At 36.4% G+C, this 22,628-nt stretch overlaps 1 protein-coding gene across 9 annotated transcripts in view; it reads left to right on the forward strand.

Annotated features, from left to right (window-relative positions):
* Window positions 1-22,628, forward strand: part of slc4a4a (solute carrier family 4 member 4a) — a 68,124-nt gene that overhangs the window by 37,827 nt on the left and 7,669 nt on the right. For all 9 annotated transcript variants that reach the window (XM_083526818.1, XM_083526815.1, XM_083526819.1 and 6 more), the window contains 16 exons: window positions 747-823; window positions 2,683-2,840; window positions 3,088-3,175; window positions 3,267-3,421; window positions 5,014-5,127; window positions 7,401-7,575; window positions 8,290-8,423; window positions 11,191-11,462; window positions 13,970-14,040; window positions 14,677-14,862; window positions 15,202-15,315; window positions 16,401-16,562; window positions 17,295-17,473; window positions 18,471-18,543; window positions 20,995-21,063; window positions 21,148-21,321. In XM_083526818.1, the coding sequence (XP_083382944.1) occupies window positions 747-823; window positions 2,683-2,840; window positions 3,088-3,175; window positions 3,267-3,421; window positions 5,014-5,127; window positions 7,401-7,575; window positions 8,290-8,423; window positions 11,191-11,462; window positions 13,970-14,040; window positions 14,677-14,862; window positions 15,202-15,315; window positions 16,401-16,562; window positions 17,295-17,473; window positions 18,471-18,543; window positions 20,995-21,063; window positions 21,148-21,321 (2,201 nt within the window). The remainder of the gene's footprint in view (window positions 1-746; window positions 824-2,682; window positions 2,841-3,087; window positions 3,176-3,266; window positions 3,422-5,013; window positions 5,128-7,400; window positions 7,576-8,289; window positions 8,424-11,190; window positions 11,463-13,969; window positions 14,041-14,676; window positions 14,863-15,201; window positions 15,316-16,400; window positions 16,563-17,294; window positions 17,474-18,470; window positions 18,544-20,994; window positions 21,064-21,147; window positions 21,322-22,628) is intronic.

The following is a 22,628-nucleotide window of genomic DNA, read 5'->3' on the forward strand; positions in this document are numbered from 1 at the left end:
ATCTTATTATGTACGTAGGTGTCAATCAGCGATTATCAGCAATAATGCATTGGCAAAGGAAAGTACAAAGAGCTGACTTTGTACTGAATAAATGTGTTGTTTTCTTTTTTTTTTTTTTTATTATCCAGGGTCTGAGGCCAGGGTTTGTTTTGTCTGCATCAAACTGACACCCATGCCATTGTTGTGTTACTTATTTACATATTTATTTATTATTAGTCACTGTAAAATGTATAATTATTCTCACAGTGGTATCAGAACTACTGTTTTTTTCCCCTGATTTTTTTGTTCCCTCAGCATAGCAGACTAGTCTTGGGTTCATATAGCTTAATGGTCCGTCTCACGAGTAAGTATTCCCAATCTTCAAAACATTGAATTAAGTCCAAGAAGTGAAAAGTGAGAAGTGTCACGTATTGAGTCAAGGGTGTGGAACAGTGTGTCATTTCTCACTAAGTAAAGTAACGCATGTACTTGCACACCTGTATTCACCCTTAAAGAAGGCACTTTGGCCCTTTGGAGTTGCATGGTTCAGCTTGTGAGGTATTCATGGTTCCTCATGGCATGCCTTTGCTCTCAAGCTTGTGATTTTGCTTTCTGGTTTTCTCTTCAGCTATTCATGCAGAATGGAAATGGTCACTGTCTCTGTTTGTTCTGAACTCGCCGTCTCGTTGATTTGCTCCCAGTTCGTATTGATTGTGTGAGCTGAGATGACTGAGCTAACCATATCTGGGCTGAACATTTTTTCTCAGGTAGTCCTGCCACTGCACATCGAAATCTGAAGTCAAGCAGCATGAATGATATATCTGATAAACCAGAAAAGGATCAGGTATTACCATTTTTAAATAATCTCCTGTCCACATATTCCTATGTTGCAATTAATAATTAAAAGGAATGCTTTCACATTAGCAGAATTATGACGAACGAACTCGTTGGTAAATAGCAAATCCAAAATACACCGTATAGGGCTGCAAAATCCTCAGATCATGTGTTTTAATAGATTCCAGGAAACATTTTGTAAAAAATGATACATTACATTTCAATCCATTAGTGTAGCAGACAATGTGTAGGCGATATTTAGTGGCAAATTTCGCACAGGATGCCAGTATTGTCAATCAGTCCATAAAAATCGTATTGTGAAAATGTATTGTGCATATACTGGACACAGACTGTTCATTTCCACAACAAAGCAACACAAGTAACAATTAATCTCCATTGTAATCTCCTTATTACCTTCTGTGCACTCATAGTTGTATAGAAATAATGGCTCCCTGATCATTCTTTGATCCATTTACATTAAGAAATAATATAAGTTAGCTATTATAATAAGATGTATGCAGTTCTAGCACCAATAATCACGTTTCCTATTTTTAAAATGGTATTTGTCCATGTTTTAGTTACTCAAAACATTCAAATCTTTCCTTCTGTTGTTTAAACGGCACTGTAAGCTCTGTTAGGGTGATGGTGATATTCTGTTCAAAACTCCAAAATAATGTGATTTTTAAAGCACACTGATGTCACCATTTATGTGTATGAAAAATATTTTTTTGCAGATGAGGATATGGCCTTTGTGAGATGTGCATGGATAGTTTTTCATACATGGATATTTTATGTTTAATGTAATTATGTGTAGAGGAATTTAATCTTACTGTCAGTCTGGTTAGTGCTGTTTATAAATACACTATTTGCACTCCCATTCAGAGCTGTTAAGCTTTTTATCTTGACAAAGTATCTGTAATTTAATGCTCTTCAGTTTCTGTAATGTCATTGGTTGCAACCCCCTTTAAATGTTGAACGTGATCTATGGTCCAGTATGCGCTTTGTCTTGGTAAAGTGAACAGTAAATCTCACTGTCTTGTATAAGATGTCGCTTTACCGTTGCGACGCTTCTGCTGCCCCATGGTACAAAAAGCAGATTAGTGATTTTCTTAGATAGACAGAAAAGTTGTTTTCTTGCTTTGCATAATGTTTTTTTTTTTACTGAACTGTCTAGGGTCAGTGAATGAAGCAGCAGACATTTAATTTTAAACTAAGATTTATGGTTTTATATGTATTAATACAGTCATTAATACTCTATGGAAAATGAATGACTGCTATTATGGAGTGTTAATAAGAGACCAATGTATGACAGTTATGTAACCGTGGAGAAAGTGTGAAAGAACGTTTTTTTTTAAAATCACGCTGTTTTATGCAAAATTAACAGCTCACAAAAATGTCGAGAGCAGTGATGACCTTGGAGCTAGAAATGAGAGATAAGCTGTCTGAGAGCACATTGTGTTACAGGAGTGGACAGGGTTAGAGCTGTGGGGTGATAATTATCTTTAGTCCGTCAATTTTAAGCTCTGGCACTACTTCAGTGGCAAAAGGAATGAGCTTTGAAGTTGTCCTCCAGTACGGCAGCAGTAGTGGGAGCAAGACATTGTAAGAATGGGATCATTTCCTTTAATTGTTGACGTTACCAATGGTTTTTGCGGGAAAAAGAAATGGTATGCAGCACTAGGGGTAGGCACTTGCTAAACAGCAGCCTTATTTGGACAAATGGAGACTTGTTGCCATTCCCTGGAATACATCTGCCAGAATGAATGTCTTGCTTTGGCATATAAAACAATAGAGTGCACACTTACGCAGTCTCCTTTTTTTTTTTTATTTGTCAGCTCCATTAAATTGCTACAATATTTGTCCTTTTAGCTGAAGAACAAGTTTATGAAGAAGTTGCCCAGGGATGCCGAAGCCTCAAATGTGCTAGTGGGTGAAGTGGACTTCCTAGATGCACCATTTGTGGCCTTTGTGAGGTTACAGCAGGCTGTCATGCTGGGAGCACTAACAGAAGTGCCAGTTCCAACCAGGTATGACCTAACCCATACTTTATAATTCTGAGGTCACTAAACATTTTGCTATCTAAAAACCCTTGGCTACTCATGGAGACAGAACTTGAATAAGCTCAAGTGTCAGGCCGCATAACAATTAGAATGAAGAAAACTTTGCTGCTCGCCAGGAGCAGGACATTTATTTATTCATTTAAATAGTTTCACCTCAGCTACCATTTCAAGTGGTTGTCAAATGTACACTAAAAAGGTGAATTTTTCCATACAGGTTCCTGTTTATTCTTCTAGGCCCCAAAGGCAAAGCCAAGTCATATCATGAAATTGGTAGAGCCATCGCCACCCTTATGTCTGACGAGGTATGAGAAATAAGTAATGTTCCGCTGTATATGCTGTATTTATTTTGTTTTCATTTTTATATGAATCCTGACCAACATGTTCACAATGAAGGTTTTCCATGATATTGCGTACAAAGCCAAGGACAGACAAGATCTGCTTGCTGGTATCGATGAGTTCTTGGATGAGGTCATAGTTCTGCCTCCTGGTGAATGGGATCCTGCAATCAGAATAGAACCTCCAAAGTCTCTCCCATCTTCAGACAAAAGGTTGGGATTCCTTAAAGATCTGTGTGGCATCTGCACACACACACACACACACACACACACACACACACACACACACACACACACACACACACACACACACACACACACACACACATGTATATATGTATATATGTATATATGTACATTTCTAATATTCTAATCAACATAGGCAGGGACAAATATGGATGCTTAATGCAAATGTATGTTTACTATTAGCGAAACCAAACTCAACATAGAGCATGAATACTAAATATTCTTGTAAATGTTTTGAAGTAATTATGGCATTTAAAATCATGTAAACCATCAGGACAAAAAAATGAACTTTGCTATGTTTCCACACGTTTCGCTTAAAAAGCCGAATGTGTACATTGGCAGAGTTTTTATATATATACATACATACACACACCCACACATACCCGTGCATATAAAGAAATGAATATGTGTGTATATGTAAATATATATATATATATGTGTATATGTAAATATATATATATATATATATATATATATATATATATATATATATATATATATATATATATGTGTATATATATATATATATATATATATATATATATATATATATATATATATATATATATATATATATATATATATATATATATTTATTTAATTACTTTCGAACAGTAGCATTGACTGAATGCCATTTCAAATGATTATTTAAAAAGGTTTCGGCAGGCTTTGAGCTTGTTAATAGTTACAAACATGAACATTAGTTGTTGCATTGATGAGTAGGTTATTTATATATTGAAGAGTGCAGATTTGCAAAAAACATATCTGTATACAGTTATTAATTAAATAAATTCTTCTCATCCATCACATTTATACACTGGGAAAAAAAATTGCAAATTGTATGAAACAAAATGTATAAAACATCCAGAGTAATCTCATTTATACAGCTGAGCAGTTGAGGGTTAAGGCCTTGCGCAACAGGGGCAGCTTGGTGATGCTTGGATTTTAAACTCATGACCTTACAATAAGTTCTTAACCTCTGAGCTATAATATTCCAAAGAAAGTTTTTCTTTAGTGTTTCTTTTTTTTCTGTCATGCTCAAGCTGAGTCAAATAACTTTTTTTGGTTTATTTGTTATTTAGCTTTTTTTTTTGTTTCATACTGGTTGGTTTCATTTATTGTTTAGGAAGAAGATGATGGAAAAGTAAAAGAAAATAAAAAAATCTTTGTTAGACGTATCTATAAAGCACAAAGATCTAACTCAAGGACAGAGCTAAATAAATAATAATAAAAAAATATTGATTGAGATATTATAATATCATTTGCATTAACATATACTATAAAATGTGTACTGTACTGCATTCAAATTTACTGATTAATTGATTTATTGACTGATTGATTTGGTTGTTGGTTGAATATCCAGAACACAGGGATGAACACATTGCAGCATTGTCCTGCAGTTAATTCAGATTCAAAATCAAACTGTTCATATGGATTTAGACGAAGAAAAAAAAAAAAATTGTTGTTTTGTAAGATGCGAAATTCTCCTAAAGCATTAAAGTGGAACACTGTCTACCCTCAATGTCCTATTCATTAATCTCCTGTCACTGTTTAATCAGGAAGAACATGTACGCCGGAGGGGACAATGCACAGATGAATGGAGGCATGCCTCATGACGGAGGTCATAGTGGTGGAGGGCACACCATTGGTGAAGAGCTAAAAAAGACAGGCCGGTGAGTTATTAAGTGCCTCTAGTTTTGGAGTGTTCCTTTCTTTTAAATGATGTCCCCCTCAGGTCAGCAGTTCTAAAAATAGCAGCTCAAAAGGAAAACTTCTTTTGAGGTTAAGAGATGTGAAGTACAGGAAGACTCCATGCTGATTCTTCATGCACACGTTAAAGGAGCTAAGCTAAAATGGTTATTGAATAATACTGTGCATTTTATTGTAAAAGACATTTTAATTTAACATTCTTGTCTTTAATGATACAAAATAAAAGTTAAAAAATCCGTCACCTCTGATATTCTCCAAGATCAGAATTTGTTTGAAAACCAGATTGGAGTGCGTTGTAAAATTCAATAAATATTAACCCACTGTTGAATCTTAAATCATTGGTATGTGGTTTGAACATATGTGGAATGGAATTCAGAAATATTGGTTAAAAACATACATAATATTTTATGGGAAAACGCTACTCATATTGGGATCCAGCTCCACATTTCTATAAATCTTCTTTCTTTCCTTTTCAGCTTGCTTAAATAAATTGCATGAGGTTGCCAGATCTTTTCCAGAGTGGAAAAAAAAGACACTTACCAGAAACACAGAAACAACAGCACAGACAATTGTATTTATTTGTTTGCAATATGATGTAATATACAAGGAATCTACTTAAAAAAGAAATATGAGGAGAAAAATTGACTCTCTATACATTTAGTATATAAACATCAAAATAATACTAGAAGTACTGCAGGTATGCGGTGTCTTCAATTAAAATGCATTCCTTTGTTGTTTTTTGTGTGAACCCTCAGTAATCAATTCAAAGTGCCACAATTTTGGACTAAATATTGGCCTTAAATGACATTTTGTTGCTTTTAAAGGTATTTATTTGTAGGTCATAAGTATTTGGTTCATATCGTATGAAAGAAGTCTTTATTTCAGAGGTTCAGAGTTGTCAATAAATGTCCTATATTACAGCAGAGGGGATGCATGTGCAGGTACTGATTTAAACATACAAACATAAAGCACAAACGCAGTAAACATAAGACAAAATAACTAAAAACAGGAACAAAAAAAAAATGTAACTGAATGTGAGTGATAAAAACAATGTGGCTAGAAAAAAGGAGATGTAGTGTAATGCAATGTGATGTGATGCAAATGTAAAAGAGTGCAATGGAAAGTGAGGCTATATAAAAACGCTCGCTACTGGTGAATGAGAATTAGGCACAATTACGCTCTCCCACAGTAACTTTTTTTAGTTTTATATTTTTATTTCACTAGAAATCTTGAAAAATGTCTCCCAAGAAAATCAGTGTTGGTGCTGGGAAAACGAAAGTAATTAGAATTACCATTGAAACCGAGGAGGTTATGAGCGTTTTGTGCGTCTCACACTCGCAATCAACCACTACCACATGAGTATGTGTTAAATTATGTTTATATTATGGTAATTTGCAGTGTATTTGTTTTTAAAAATAGGCTACAAATACTTTTTAAGTGCAGAAATAAGCGATCGAATGAGATCTCGGAACGGATTAAATCACTTTTACATTCATTCCTATGGGGAAAATTAGTTCGAACATACGAGCAAATGGACCTACGAGCAATTTTCAAGAACGAATTATGCTCGTACAACGGGGTTCCACTGTATATGTGTTTCTTCCCCAAACTGGTTCAACAAAGTTGGAGGCACATAATTGTACAGGTTGTATTTGAACATGTAGCAATTTTCCCTTCACTTGAGCTAGGAGACCCAATCATGTCTCAACATCACAATATCCCTGTGTGCAAAGCCAGCTCATTGAACTTGTGGTTAACATGAGTTGGCCTTCTATAGAGCAACCGTTGCTATGAGTTGGAATGCTGAGTGCACCCCAAGCCTTCTCACCTTACATCAGTACACCTGACTTTACTAAAACACCGGTGATTGAGTGAGCACAAATCTCCACAACCACATGCCAAAAGAGGGGTTATTATATTGGCAAATGGGAACTCAATATGAATTGGAATGTTTAAAAAGCACATACAAATCTTATTCTCAGGTATCCTCAAACTTTGGTTTTGTGGTTACACCTAATGGTTATGTGGGCAATTTTTTTTCTAATTACTCTTCACTAACCATGCAATTATGCCACTCAGCTCTGATTATGGCCCTGTGGTTATATTTTTCTCTCAGTTACAAGTGTAACACTGTCTAATTTTTGTATTTAATTTATTGTCTTTGGGCTGCGTGTTTTTAGAGTTTTGATTAAACTGCATATTAATTGTGTTACTGTTTCATATTCTTTTCCTTCAGTTTTTGCGGAGGCCTTGTACTTGACGTTAAAAGAAAAGCCCCATTCTTTGGCAGCGATTTCTATGATGCGCTGCACATCCAGTCGCTGTCTACCATCCTGTTCATCTATTTAGGAACAGTTACTAATGCTATCACATTCGGAGGCCTTCTGGGAGATGCTACGGAAAATATGCAGGTAAAACAATTACTGCTTTTTTTTTTTTTTTTTACTATTTATTATGATACTTCCTCATTCTAGTTATATAGTCCAGTAGTATCTGAAAAGGGCCAGTTTGAGTGCACCATCCATTCAGCAGCTGCACCTGATTTCACCTGTTTAATTACTTGATCTTGGTTTTTAATAGTCTTTCAGGTGTGGCCTCTGCCTTGTTTATATGAAAACCTGGATAAGAGTGCTATAGACTGTGGTGTCATCAGAGTGTAACAGAATATATTAAAACACTATAATGATATATGAGCAGTATTATACAAATGTAAGCCTTTTATAGTAGATTATAGATTAGGGGTTACAATTTATTATCCTGCCTGTATATTCAATCTAAATGAGATGAAATGATCAAAACTAAAACTAAACTTTATTTAGCAACCGCCAGCAAAGACATTCACCACTGGTAAATGTAACAGGCCTGCATTCGTCACTCTCTGGACCACACATTTTACACCCACACATACCAGATAACACCACACATAATGACCTCATGTCAGGACAGATAGATTCTCACTAGTCTCACTGTTGCTGTTTTTTAACCCTGACAAGCACACACACACACACCTACACACAGCAGCATTCCTTACTGGGTCATGGTGAGCTGGTGTGCAATGGAAATTAGCTTAGCCTCTGATACCTGGCTTTTGCATGTGTAACCCTCACCTCACTGGCTCTGTGCAGGGAGTTCTGGAGAGTTTTCTTGGCACAGCCATATCCGGTGCTGTCTTCTGCCTTTTAGCTGGACAACCCCTTACCATCCTCAGCAGTACAGGGCCCGTACTCGTCTTTGAGAGACTCCTTTTCAACTTCAGCAGGTTTTTAATCTTCTTTAATACACACATGGCAGTACACACACACAGATATATATACACTGGCGATCAAAATTAGAGAACAATTTATAAACAATTGAACAATTCTGAAATAATGTCATCTTTTTGTCATGTCTATACCATGCTACCAGAACACATTTTTCACAAATTAACTAAGGCATTAAAAAACAACAACATTATTTTGCAGAAAACACACTGATCAAAATTAGAGAACACTTTCAGATACCTCCCAGTTATTGGTGTTAATCTGGTACCTGGTAAAGCAGTTCCTTAAAATCTAAAAACATTGAAATAATGACATGGCCTGCCCAGAGTCCTGATCTCAACCCAATAGAGAACCTCTGGAAAATCCTTGGTGACAAAGTTATGGCCAAAAAACCCACTACAGTCAACGAACTGAAGAAGAGTGGACCAAAATTACACCAGAGCAGTGTGAGAGACTATTGCTGTCCTGTGGCCACAGATGTGCTGAAGTCATTCAGAGCAGAGGCCTGTACACTTCCTACTAATTGCTGACTGTTGTAACCTTCAGAAAATTTTGTTGTAATCTTTTTCCATGCTACAGTCATTGTTGTTCTTTAATTTTGATCAGTGTGTTTTCTGCAAAATAATGTTTTGTTTTGTTTTTTTAAATGCCTTAGTTATTTTGTGGAAAAGGTGTTCTGGTAGCATGGTATAGACAGAACAAAAACTCCTTCAACTGTTGAGCAGTGAAGATGACATTATTTCAGAATTGTTCAATTGTTGATCGCCATTGAGTATATATATATATATATATATATATATATATATATATATATATATATATATATATATATATATATATATATATATATATACCACTCAAAGGTTATTTGTAATTTGTATTCAAAAAGCATTTAATAATAAAAAAAAAAAAAAAAATTTTATATATATATATATATATATATATATATATATATATATATATATATATATATATATATATATATATATATATACCACTCAAAGGTTATTTGTAATTTGTATTCAAAAAGCATTTAAGATTAATAAAAAAAAAAATAAAAAAAAAATTATATATATATATATATATATATATATATATATATATATATATATATATATATATATATATATATATATATATATATATATATATAGGAAATAACAAGAGAAAATTATTTATTTAAAATCCATTTTTAGAACAGTATTATTGATGAATTCATATTTTAATTATGAATCCTGATATTTATTAGTATTTCTGATGAATTAATTTTTAGAACATAAAAGAACAGTATTTCTAATGAATTTATGTCACACAGGATGTTTTAAAAGTAAAAATATTACATGCATTTTGTTTTAGAAATAAAATTACACATTGGCTTTCACTTCACTATTCAGCCATAAGAATTTTATTTTGCGACTATTACAATTATTTTTTTTTGCTACTGCATTTTATTTTTTATGTGGTAAAATAGATAGATAAGATAAAATAGCATATGCCCCAGGCTAAGTGAACAGGTAGTGGATAGGGAGTGAATACCTAAAAACATTCTGCATGAAGACCAATTGGCCTAACGTAATATAAAGGTGTTTAGATGAGGGATATTCAGACAGTTAAATACATCTTTATCACTTCACCCTGCTGATTATGGTGGTTAAAAAAAATGTTGTAATATACTCACATGCAGAATATATATATATATACAGTATCTCACAAAAATGAGTACACCCCTCACATTTCAGCAACCATTTTATTATATTTCTTTAAGGACAATACTAAAGAAAACTTGGATATATTTTAGAGTGGTCAATGTGCAGATTGTATATCGGTACAGATTTACTGTCCTCTGAAAAATAACTCAACATACAGCCATTGTTCTAAAAATAACTGGCAACAAAAGTGAGTACACCCTCAGTGAATGTGTCAAAACTGTGTCCAAAGTGTCAATATTTTGTGTGAGCACCATTGTTATCTAGCACTGCTTTAATCCTCCCAAACATGGAATTCACAAGAGCTGCACCGGTTGTTGCTGGGATCCCCTTCGACTCCTCCATATTGACATCACAGAGCTGCTGGAGGTTAGACACATGGTACTTCTCCACCTTCTGCTTGAGGATGTTCCACAGGTGCTCAATAGGGTTCAGGTCTGGAGACATTCTTTGCCATTCCAACACCTTCAGCTTCCTCAGCAAGGCAGTTGTCATCTTGGCGGTGTGTTGGAGGTCGTTATTATGTTGAAAAACTGCAGTTCGGCCCAGTTTCTGAAGGGAAACTTCAGCTTCTGCAACCTCTAAAGCAATGCTGCAGCAGTCATGCGTCTGTTTTTTGAAGCCAGTTTCTGCACAGCATTAGGACTCAACTTCGTTGATCGACCATTGTGAGGCCTTTTTTAAGTGGAACCCATCTTGGAAAGCCTCCATGATGTACAGGATATATATGGCCTGGTTACAGGACATACAGCTGGTATCAATTAGGGTTGGCAGCTATTTTGACAATAAATGGCTGTGTGCTAAGTTATTTTCAGAGGACAGTAAATTTGTACTGCTATACATGTTGCACATTAACTACTCTAAAATATATCCAAGTTTCATTTCTATAGTATTGTCCAAAAGAAATACTACAATGGTTGCTGAAATGTGTATATTGTACTCTATATATGTTTTATAAGCTTCTATTAAATACTATTAAATAATGTTATTATACATTGTCATTTTTCTTTAAGTCACATAAACAACACTGTTTAATGTTATGCACGATCTGATGTTGCAGAGATAACAATTTTGATTACCTGGAGTTCCGCTTGTGGATTGGTCTGTGGTCAGCCTTCTTCCTCCTGCTGTTGGTAGCCACAGACGCCAGTTTCCTGGTACAATACTTCACACGCTTCACAGAAGAGGGCTTTTCCTCGCTCATCAGCTTCATCTTCATCTACGATGCCATCAAGAAGATGCTGAAGCTTGCCCACTATTACCCCATCAACTCTGACTACAAAGTTGACCATATCATGCAGTATGATTGTATGTGTATGGCACCCACTATAGGTAGGGATTAGTACTTCTAGATTAGATGTTATCCAAAAGCAGGACTTTCATATTTCGAATGACTGAATGCGAGAATAACTGCTGTGTCATTCTAGCATTCAGTTCTTGTCTGTCTTGTGCATACCGCTCACTACCGGTGTTATAGGAATTCATTGACGTCATAAGTGCTTCATGTTTGCCTTCCAACAGGAAATGACCGTATGACGTTGTGATATAAAATGGTATGATGACAATGCAACATCATATTAATGCTAGAATTAGCCATAAAAGTACCAGAGCGCTCCAGCTGGTGGAAGGTTTATTTAAAAAAACAAATGACAACTTCAAGTATAAGCACAGGAATTACAGTACAAATAAATATTTGCAAAAGGGTAATTAATTCAAACTAAGCAGAGGTTTACCCGAAGTTACCCGATGCACCATATGAGCGAAACGTCCATAGACATTGTGAAGAAGAAATTTGCGGAATCGGGCGACATGTTCCATGATACATGAGGAATGGATGGGGATAAGGAGAAGTACAGTGTGTCATTAGTGTTGCAGTGAAATGTTATATTAGTAATACGATCACTAGCCTCAAGTAACTTAGAATACAGAAAGAACATAGAGAGTACTTGTCCCAGATGGAATCCAGTAGTGAGGTTATGAAACTGTACCCCTATGAGCCAAAAGAGCATAGGTGAGGCCATGCACTAATGTACGGTATGTAAAGGTATAGAGGCCTGGGGTGCAGTCATGTTCCAATTCATTAGGGCTCTATGCAAACCACTTGAGTTCTTCCAATCCAAGCTTAGCATATATATATATATATATATATATATATATATATATATATATATATATATATATATATATATATATATATATATATATATATATATATATATATACACACACACACACACTCACCGGCCACTTTATTAGGTACACCTGTCCAACTGTTTGTTAACGCACATTTCTAATCAGCCAATCAGATGGCAGCAACCAAATGCATTTAGCGATGTAGACAGGGTCAAGACGATCTGCTGCAGTTCAAACCGAGCGTCAGAATGGGGAAGAAAGGTGATTTAAGTGACATGGTTGTTGGCATGGTTGTTGGTGCCAGACGGGCTGGTCTGAGTATTTCAGAAACTGCTGATCTACTGGGATTTTCACGCACAACCATCTCTAGGGTTTACAGAGAATGGTCGGAAAAAGAGAAAATATCCAGTGAGCGGCAGTTCTGTGGTCGCAAATGCCTTGTTGATGCCAGAGGTCAGAGGAGAATGGCCAGACTGGTTCGAGCTAATAGACAGGCAACAGTAACTCAAATGCAGAAGAGCATCTCTGAACGCACAACACGTCGAACCTTGAGGCAGTTCTGAGGGCAAAAGGGGGTCCAACCCGGTACTAGTAAGGTGTACCTTATAGATATATATATATATAGATATATATGTGGTACGCTCTATCCACTAGTTATGATGAGAGCTAGATTATAAAATAGAGTCCAATCCCACATTTCTAAGGAAAATAAGAGGCTACAGACTAATTAAAAAGACAATGCATGGCAGTTAGACTGATGGGTATTATGTAGTTGACAGGTATAAAGTTTCTGAGAAGCACATTCCTGGGTCTTGAATAGAAATGAAAGGAAGCGAAGAGATTTTTAGATAGTAAAATTCAGCCATTTGAGTGTGGCTTTCTTAAACAGATGTATGAATTGAAGATGGAACCAGAAAACTGGAAGTATATAGATCATATAACAGTCATGTTTGCCCAGAGATTCATGTATGAGTTGTAGAATAAAAATGTTCATTTGTAGGTTAATAGACTCCAGTGAGTGTTTGTTAGTTTTTGTTTTTATAATTCTGTTCTGACTTGCTATTGCCAGTCTACACATGATGCAATTAGCGATAGAGGCTGAGAAATTAAGCTTATATGTTTGTTCCATTTTAAATATTTAGAATCATTTATGTAGCACTACATGCTACTCTATTTAAAAATCTCTCACACGTCGTGGGTTGCTATGGGGTTAGCATACCTATCTGCCACCTACAAGGTTCTTCCTATGAGTTGTATCCTCCCTCCCCCTCAGCCCATTGCAAATGCTATGGGAGAAACAACAACATAGTGGAAATTAGCTGAGACTACTAATAAAAGATTAATCCTGGGGGAAGGGTGGCAAGCATTTTCCTGGGGGCACAATGCAATGGCTCAGATGTACTGTGATGCTCATCCCCAGCTTGATATAGTGCATTTGTAATATTCTTCATACATACTAAAACCAACCAGCAATAAGTTATTGTGTCATGGGTAAAGACTGGCCTCTGTTTATTTCACTCAATATAAATGGTCTCATTTACACCACGTTGTTGTCTAAACCTTTACAGAAAATATATCAGAAACTCCTGTGATGGGATATATTCTACAGCCTAACAATACCTGAAGAGTCCCTTTAAAATCGTCAGTTTGTTCTTTTGTATGGATCAATAATTTATTAGTCGTTTTAATGTTTTATTTTTTTATAGTGAACACCTCAGACGTGTTACCAGATACAGCAGAAGAGACCTCTGAGTGGTTCCACAACTACACTGATCTAGTAAGTCGACAAATTTCCAAACATCAGCTTCATTTCTGTGAAGGGGAATAGTTCCCTAAGGATTTGTTGGCTTCCTTTTGATAGTCTGAACAATCTGTGCCTTTTTGAGGAAGACTAATGCACGGCCACGACCTTTTTATCTCACTGAAATCACACACCGCTGTTTCAATATTGCCCCACATTCAACTGAAATTTGATTCCTTATTGTCGCTCCCTTCTTAGCCATAATTAACTACCACTGTCACATTATCTCTTAGTAATAATGATGAAAATGGCCACAATGGGTTCTTTTGAGCCTGTGCTCTGAGTCAGAGGTCACTGAAACATAATGACCGAACGTAGTCCCTGGCATCATTTTGAAATCTCATTGTTGAGCTCATTTCTTTGTTGACTAGGCGACAAATGTGTTCCTACGGCTATGAAATCGGAATGCATTTTGTATTCAGATTTAATTATATTACACCACTTTGAAATGTTCCAAACACCCACAAGTAACAGCACTTCATGAAAATCAAAGATTTGAACTCCAACAGGTTCCATTCAAAACAAAACCACACAACAGTGGAGTTTGCTACTGTGGATTCTGGTAGTCCAAGCAAACCGCATGTAACTAAAGCTTCTCTTTTCTTTCCAAAGCCCTTAAATGCTACTTGGTCCTCTTTGACAAAGAAGGAATGCCTGCAGTATGGTGGAGAGTTGGTGGGAAATGCCTGCGAGTATGTCCCTGACATAACCCTCATGTCATTCATCCTGTTTTTTGGCACCTACACCTGCTCTATGTGTCTGAAGAAGTTTAAGTCCAGTCCCTTTTTTCCCACCACGGTACGCAACCATCTTTTTGTTTCTCCCTCTTCAACCTAGAGCAGTTCAGTTGCTGTTTACGGTGTAACAATGAATGTTTTGGTGACTTAGTATATTGCTATACAGTTACAGTTGTATAATATAGACAGTATTCATGTGGTGGAAATCCTGTAGGCCAGTAGAGGTAGCTTAAGTGATATATTTTGTTCTATATGTTATATTATTACTCTTAATGTAAAACTACCTGAAAATACTGTACATTTAGTGTAAATATTAATCTTTCTCAATTATTTTGATGCACATATTTTTTAGGAACAATCATTATGTTATGAACCAAGTTGATTATTTTTTTTTTTCCAGGTGAGGAAACTGATCAGTGACTTCGCCATTATCTTGGCTATTCTGATTTTCTGCTGTGTTGATGCTTTAGTGGGAGTTGACACACCAAAGCTAATTGTGCCAAGCGAATTTAAGGTGAGTCTTTGTCTCAGGTATTCGCCAAAAATGCATATTGCCTAATGGTCATAAAAAGTATATCCTAACACCTTTCTACCACCAAACAACCACTGAAGCTGAAGAAACTCAAGGAAAAGGTGTTGTAAGGTGGCCTAAATGTCCCTGTTGTTATAATAGATTAACATGTATTACAACAAGGAATTGAGCATCAGAATTGAGCATCAGTTCTTATTTGTACAGTAATTACATTTTTGTTGTAATCCAAAAATAAATGCACAGTACGACTACAAATAAGTCCAACATACAACCGCCAATCAGCTTTCTGTTATTGGTGCAAATCTTTGTTGGATTGTGGCACAGCTATAGGGAAATGCAAGTTTAATAATACTTTAATAATAAAAAGAAAAATGAATTTAGAGTTTGTTGAAGGCCAGTTGCTAACAACGAATTTGTGGGTTTTTTGTCGTGATATAGGTCTTAAATTTCATTCTTAATTTCATTTTTCTTTTTTGTTTTTTAAGTAAGCAATCCAGAGCAGAGTTTTCAAACCTTAATACATCACTTACTAGTTTTATATTTTGAAAGTAATCTCTCTCTCTCTCTGTCTCTCTGTCTCTCTGTCTCTCTCTCTCTCTCTCTCTCTCTCTCTCTCTCTCTCTATATATATATATATATATATATATATATATATATATATATATATATATATATATATATATATATATATATATATATAATAATAATCAAATCATTTATATAATTGATTTTGTTTAGAGCTGTGTGGTAACATGATGCCTGATTAATGCTAGACAGATCTCCTCTTTCCTGTTGTGATACTATGGTGAAAATAAATGAAAAATCCAGCAGTGAGGATATGTGATCTCTACAACCATTCACCTAGGAGTGCAGCAGTTTTAAACAAAAAAAAAAAAACATATCAGTTGCCTATTATAGTTGGGTCTCATTTTGGTAAGCGGTACAGAAAAAGTAAAACTCTACCAGTTGTTTCATTCGTACAACTGGATGGAATGACAAAATGTTCCTTGACCTCAATCTTAGTCATGGCTACCTCTCTGATCCTCCCAAACTCTCTCATTCCTCAGCCAACAAGCCCTCATCGTGGCTGGTTTGTGGCACCGTTTGGAGGCAACCCCTGGTGGGTTTACCTGGCATCAGCCCTGCCCGCCCTGCTGGTCACCATTCTGCTATTCATGGACCAGCAGATCACAGCTGTCATCATCAACCGGAAGGAACATAAGCTGAAGGTATCACATGCTGAGAAATGGATTAGCACGCTCGCTTTGAGCACACCGGGAGCTCAGGAAAGACCTTCAGCACAGCTAAGATTGCACTCTGTGCCAGTTCTGCTATTTATCTCCTGTTAACATAGTGCTATTTTTTTTGGCTTTGGTATTATTTTTAGAAAGTAAATACTTTGAAGTAAAAGAAAACGGCCTTAGAGCAAGGCAGGTGAGTCGATTAAGTTGATTGCATGAAAAAATGGGCCCATTTATTCACTGCTTTTAAATTTAGAACAAAGGACCACATTTTCTATTGCATGTTACCTTCATTTATGATATGACACCCACAAAAAATGTCTTCATTTACAGCAGCTTTTGCTCTCAGGGTGAACAGATTGTGAAGAGCCCAACAAGGAAGCGATTGTGAGGTGGTTAAAAACAATCCACCTATTTACCTTTGGTCAACATAACATGATACTCACCTTGTGACTGTGTTCTCTGTGCAATATGAAAGCTAAGAAAGTGGTTTATTGTTGTTTTCAGATCGTGGAGGATGTGAATCAGGTTACAAAAGTGTAGGATTGAGTGTGGATTACCATCCAGGCTTTGAATTAAATTTTATGAAACCTGTAATTGCATCAGGACCTCTTTTCACAAATGAACGATGGCATGCTTACCTGTGTATGATACTGCAGGGCATTCAGAAGCAGTAATCCTCATGACATCGCTATATGTAACCTTGTTTCTCTATTGTAGAAAGGTGCAGGCTACCATTTGGACCTGTTCTGGGTGGGTGTATTGATTGTGCTGTGCTCCTTCATGGGTCTGCCTTGGTATGTGGCCGCTACCGTCATCTCTATTGCCCACATAGACAGTCTTAAGATGGAGACGGAGACCGCAGCCCCGGGGGAGCAACCCAAATTTTTGGGGGTCAGGTATGTTCCAACGACTACATTGTTGAAGTAAGATTGTGGTATATCTGTTTATTTCAGATTGCACTATGGTTGGAAAATTCAACATACAGTGGTCCCCCGGAAATTGCGGGGGTTACGTTCTAAGACGAGTTCTTAAAATTTTTTACGCACCCCTGCACCCCCTATGGTACCTTAGTGAATTCATCTAGACATTATGTCACTTTAATACAATAATGTGTTCTTAAAAAAAATGATGAAATTTGTTAGTGAAAACAGTTATTCCCAATGTTCCTGAACATTCGGTCCCGGATTCCTGAAAATTTTAAAATAATCCGCAACTTGCTGTTAGGTTCCAAATGAGAACTATGTAAATTTTCAGAGCTGCGAGTTCCGAACAGCAAATTATCAGGGGTTGACTGTACAGGGCTATTCAAAAATAATGAACCAATTTCATTACGCAATATTATATTAGTAAAGTAATACAAAGAAAAAATCCAGCCAAGTCACACGTATTACACTCACAATCAACTTAGATAACTACTCTTTCAAAGTCACTGACTCATTCAATGACGATGCTTGAGAACTGAAGCAATGCGTCATGATATCGGTTCATTTTTTTTTTAGAACCCTGTACATTTTATACAGGACAAATTGTACAATCATCGCCTGCTCTCTGTGGGCAAGCAAAGCTGTGGTTGTTTACCATGAGGTTAATGGTAAAGTACATGTGGAGATAACAACAGGGTGATTTAGTTTGCCACAACACTCTGGAGTTAAGCTCAGTGGGACACTTGTTTTGACAGACCTGCTTATTTGGTTAAACTTCAGGGAGGCTGTATTGTTGCAGCTGCAAGCTGCACAATCAAAAAGTGTTTGTTAAAAACCCCTAAGAAGCTCAAGTATCGTAAATGCAATAATAAATTAAACACCATTTCACTGTAGATATTGTTGCACTGGAGATGAAGCATGTTTTTATATTCGCAAGAGCATAAAGTTGAGTTGTGTGATTCATTTGCAGGGAGCAGAGAGTAACTGGGGTGTGTGTGTTCCTTCTCACTGGAGTCTCTGTCTTCATGTCTCCCATACTTAAGGTAATCCTTCTTCTGTCACAAGAGCTGTTAATACATTTTGTTTGCACATTATATGAACAAATGTTTGTTTTTCTGAACATTCCATTCCATATTTAGTCCCTATTTTGCTCTTATAATAACCCCTACTCTTCTGGAAAGATGTTCCACTAGATTTCAGAATGTAGTTGTGGAGGCCTGGGGTGCAGTCAGTGTTCCAATTCATCCAAAATAAAGGGTTCAGTGGGGGTCAGAGTTCTATAGCAGGCCACTCAAAGCATTATTCCACATGCTGGAACAGGTTTGGGTCTCCTAGCTTAAGCAAAGGAAAAATGTAATGCTAGATTTAATTTGTGGTAAGAGTTTTGGGAAGAACCAAATATGACTGGAAAATGCAGGTGTTCCAATACTTTTGCCCATATAGTATATATTGTATCCATATTGTAGACTCTTTAAATAAGAAGCTGAAAAATAACTTTAATAGTTGTCATTACTTGACCAGATGTTATTGGTTCCTGCTCTATGCTATGCATAAAGAAGTTAGTAAAATGTCTAGTGTTGATTTTAAATGTTATATTTGCATTCAGCACTTATGTGTAGGTTGCATCCACATGACTAGTTTTTCTAAATCCTTACTAGATCAGATCAGTCTATGTTGCACATCATGCATGGGTACAACAATTTCTAGGGCAATTGTTTTAGTTCACTAAACTGTACTGCTAGGTTCCTTTGCTCAGATGAATAAAATTTAAAACTAAAGAAAATAGTTTTTAAAACTTTCTGTAAAATGTACGTAAAAAAAATTCTGGTGAGGACATTCCCACATTTATTCCTACTTAAAATGGCTAAAATTACACACAGGTGTATCACATCAGGTGCACATGATTAGAACATCTTTACTCATTAGCTTTTTGAATGGGTCTTGCCCTTCAAAAACCTCAGACATTTAGTTTGGTGTGTTCCTGACTGTTTGAGTGAGAGTGAACACCATGGTGAGATCGAAAGAGCTGTTTGAGACCTTCAGAAAGAAGATTGTAGAAGCTTATAAGTCTGGTAAGGGATTTAAAATCTCAAAAGAATTTGACCTCGCAAGCAGCCCGCGAAATGCTGAATGTAATCACCAAAAACCATAAAATGTCATCAGGGGTCCTACAGCAGGCTCTTGCTACTGTTGATGTGAAAGTGCATGCCTCTACAAATAGTAAGAGACTACACAAGTTTATTAATGGGCGGTGTGCAAGGAGAAAACCTTTTCTCTCTAAGAAAAACATGAAGGCTTGACTGAAGTTTGGCAGAGAGAACGTATACAAAGTCCAGGACTTCTGGAATAATGTTCTTTGGATACATGAGTCTAAAATCTAATTATTTGGACACTGGAACAGAGGGCATGTTTGGTGTGAACCAAATACCGTATTCTAGAAAAAGAACCTCATATCAACTGTGAAACATGGAGGTAGAAGTGTCCTGTTTTGGGGATGCTTTACTGCAGCGGGACCTGGCCAGTTTACCATCATAGAATCCACCATGAATTCTACCGTGCATCAGAGGGTGCTTGAGGAACACGTGAGATCTGTAAAAAAACAAATAAAAGCAGAAGTGGACCTGGACTCTGCAACATGACAATGACCAAAAACATACCAGTTAAAACCACCAAGGACAACCTTGGACAAAACACAGAGTCAAAGCCCAGATGTGGAGAAGTGGGGCAAACCTTTCTCAGACCAATCTCAGAGACTGGTAGATGGCTACAAGAAGCATCTCACTGAAGTTCTTTTAGCCAAAGGGCTGTTAGGCAGTAGAGAGTCCTAAATTTTTCCTCAGTCAGAATACGCATTTTTGTTTATCTATTGTTGTTTTAACTGCATTTAAATCACTTCCTTTTTTCCAGAAAAAACTAAAAACAAGATTAGACATCAATATCAAAATCAAAGAGCTTTATTGCCAAGTATGGTTGCCCTGACACAAGCACCCAGTTGCACATTTATGTGAATATTTCTTAATAAAGAACTGAATATATAATTAAATATTTAATTTTTTTCACTTGATTTTGTCATAAAACAAATCAGATATTCGACATTAGTACAAAGTTTAAGGCAAATTGGTGTCAATGTCTGATTAATGAACTTTTGGGCATCACATTTCTGTTTTGCCACATTTCAAGTCTATTTCCTGGTTAAACACAGTAAAGATGCACGTGACTTACTGAAGATGACACTGAACATATATATACCTGCTAAGTCAAACCAGAATGTATAGTGGGAAAGGATTTAGATCTTTGGCTCAGTTTTCACTATTTAGCTAAAGTGTTATAATAATCTTAGTGTGGTATTAGAATCTGAACTCAAGACCCCCAATCAACCTTTGATTGCTGAAAATTCTGGACCAACAATTTCTCAAAGTATAAACAGTCATAATAGTCTGGGAATACCCTTCAAAATTACTTTTTTTTCTTTACTAATTACTCTTTTTCTGCAGTTTATCCCCATGCCAGTCCTCTATGGAGTCTTCCTCTATATGGGTGTGGCTTCACTCAATGGAGTACAGGTAAATGCAGCCGCCACCTTCCTGGTGTTTCCTACAATCTCTTTTTTACGTTTTCTTGAATGCATTATTTTCTTGCTCATTTAGTTCATGGACCGCCTGAAGCTGCTTTTGATGCCTGCCAAGCACCAGCCAGACCTGATCTATCTGCGGCATGTGCCACTGCGCAAAGTTCACCTCTTCACCTTTATCCAGCTGCTGTGCCTGGCTCTGCTTTGGATTCTCAAGTCCACCGTGGCTGCCATCATCTTCCCTGTCATGGTGAGCACGTGGTCGTTTTAGAATGGCACAAAACGTTAGAGCCGATTTTCAATGCAAATTAAGCCAAGTAGTAGAATATAAAAGAGAAGGAACCAAGTACCAACAATACTGCAGACAGAGGTTCACTTGTGTTTGGGAAGGTGACCCAAATCTACCATCAAGTTCTTAGTGAAAAAACTCTGCCAAGTCATTTGCAACAGATCGTTTTGCAAAAGCTAATCAATATGCAGTCTCACAGGCATGTGCAAATGTGATAGTCTCGTATGCTCTGTTACTGCTGTGTGTCCTTCCATTCTTATTTTCAACGATGACTGTTATGTAATGTAATCTAAGTGCACTCACTAACTACTCAATAGTCCTGTGGCACTTATTTAAATGCCACTGAATACACTTTATTTGGCATATGTAAATACGGTGCTTGAGAATAACCTCATGTCATTGCATATGGACACTTCATTAAAGTAACTTATTATGGACTATTTGACTTCCTGGCCACAAATGTATATACAGTCTCTCTGGCTTTTGAAAGCATTTAGTAATGTGTACACTAGTATTGTGGAACGCTTGGTTAAATCTTGTGGGTAGATTTATCAGAACCCTTCATTTCTACCTGTGTGTTGAAGCTGAGGTTTGGCCTGCAAACTAAGGGCATTTGTTGCCAGCTGGATAAACAAGACTAGCTTGAAGTGTACTGGGTGTGGAACCTAATTCTCTGTTGGAAACTGCACCTAAAAATATCTGCAAAGCACAATTAGGGACAAGAAAAAAAAAGGTGCTTTATATGATTATATTTTTGTCATTACACAAAGAGAGGACAGTGAAGGAGGACAAAAAAGACCCAGAAGATCTTGATTTGTCAGGTTTTTGAAACAATTAGACACTAGACACATATCAACTGGCTGTAGCTCCTGAACTACAATTTAGACAAGAAATAAAAACATGTTTGACAAAGTAAAAGACCGCCTACATGGGAAACGCCTGATGCAGAGTTATTATGACAGTGATTATTGACACTGTAGCACTGTTTTCACATCTTGTGGTTCAGGGGCATACACACCAACATATTCAATTCAATTTATTATATTTATATAGTAATTTTAAGAATGGACTGATTGGTATGGAGATTGGTATAATGATACTGAAGCCCAAAATCTTTTTGCCTCTGCCAGGAGGTGAAGAACTGGCTATAGATGAACCGTTTAACATGATAAATCCTTGAGCCCATTAGCCTTCTCTTACTCTGTCAGAGTATAATCACACTCGAACTCATTAATCACACTCAGTTGGTGATAACTCTAATGTTGATG

Source organism: Silurus aristotelis (assembly GCF_946808225.1).
Source record: "Silurus aristotelis genome assembly, chromosome: 23".
NCBI lineage: Eukaryota > Metazoa > Chordata > Actinopteri > Siluriformes > Siluridae > Silurus > Silurus aristotelis.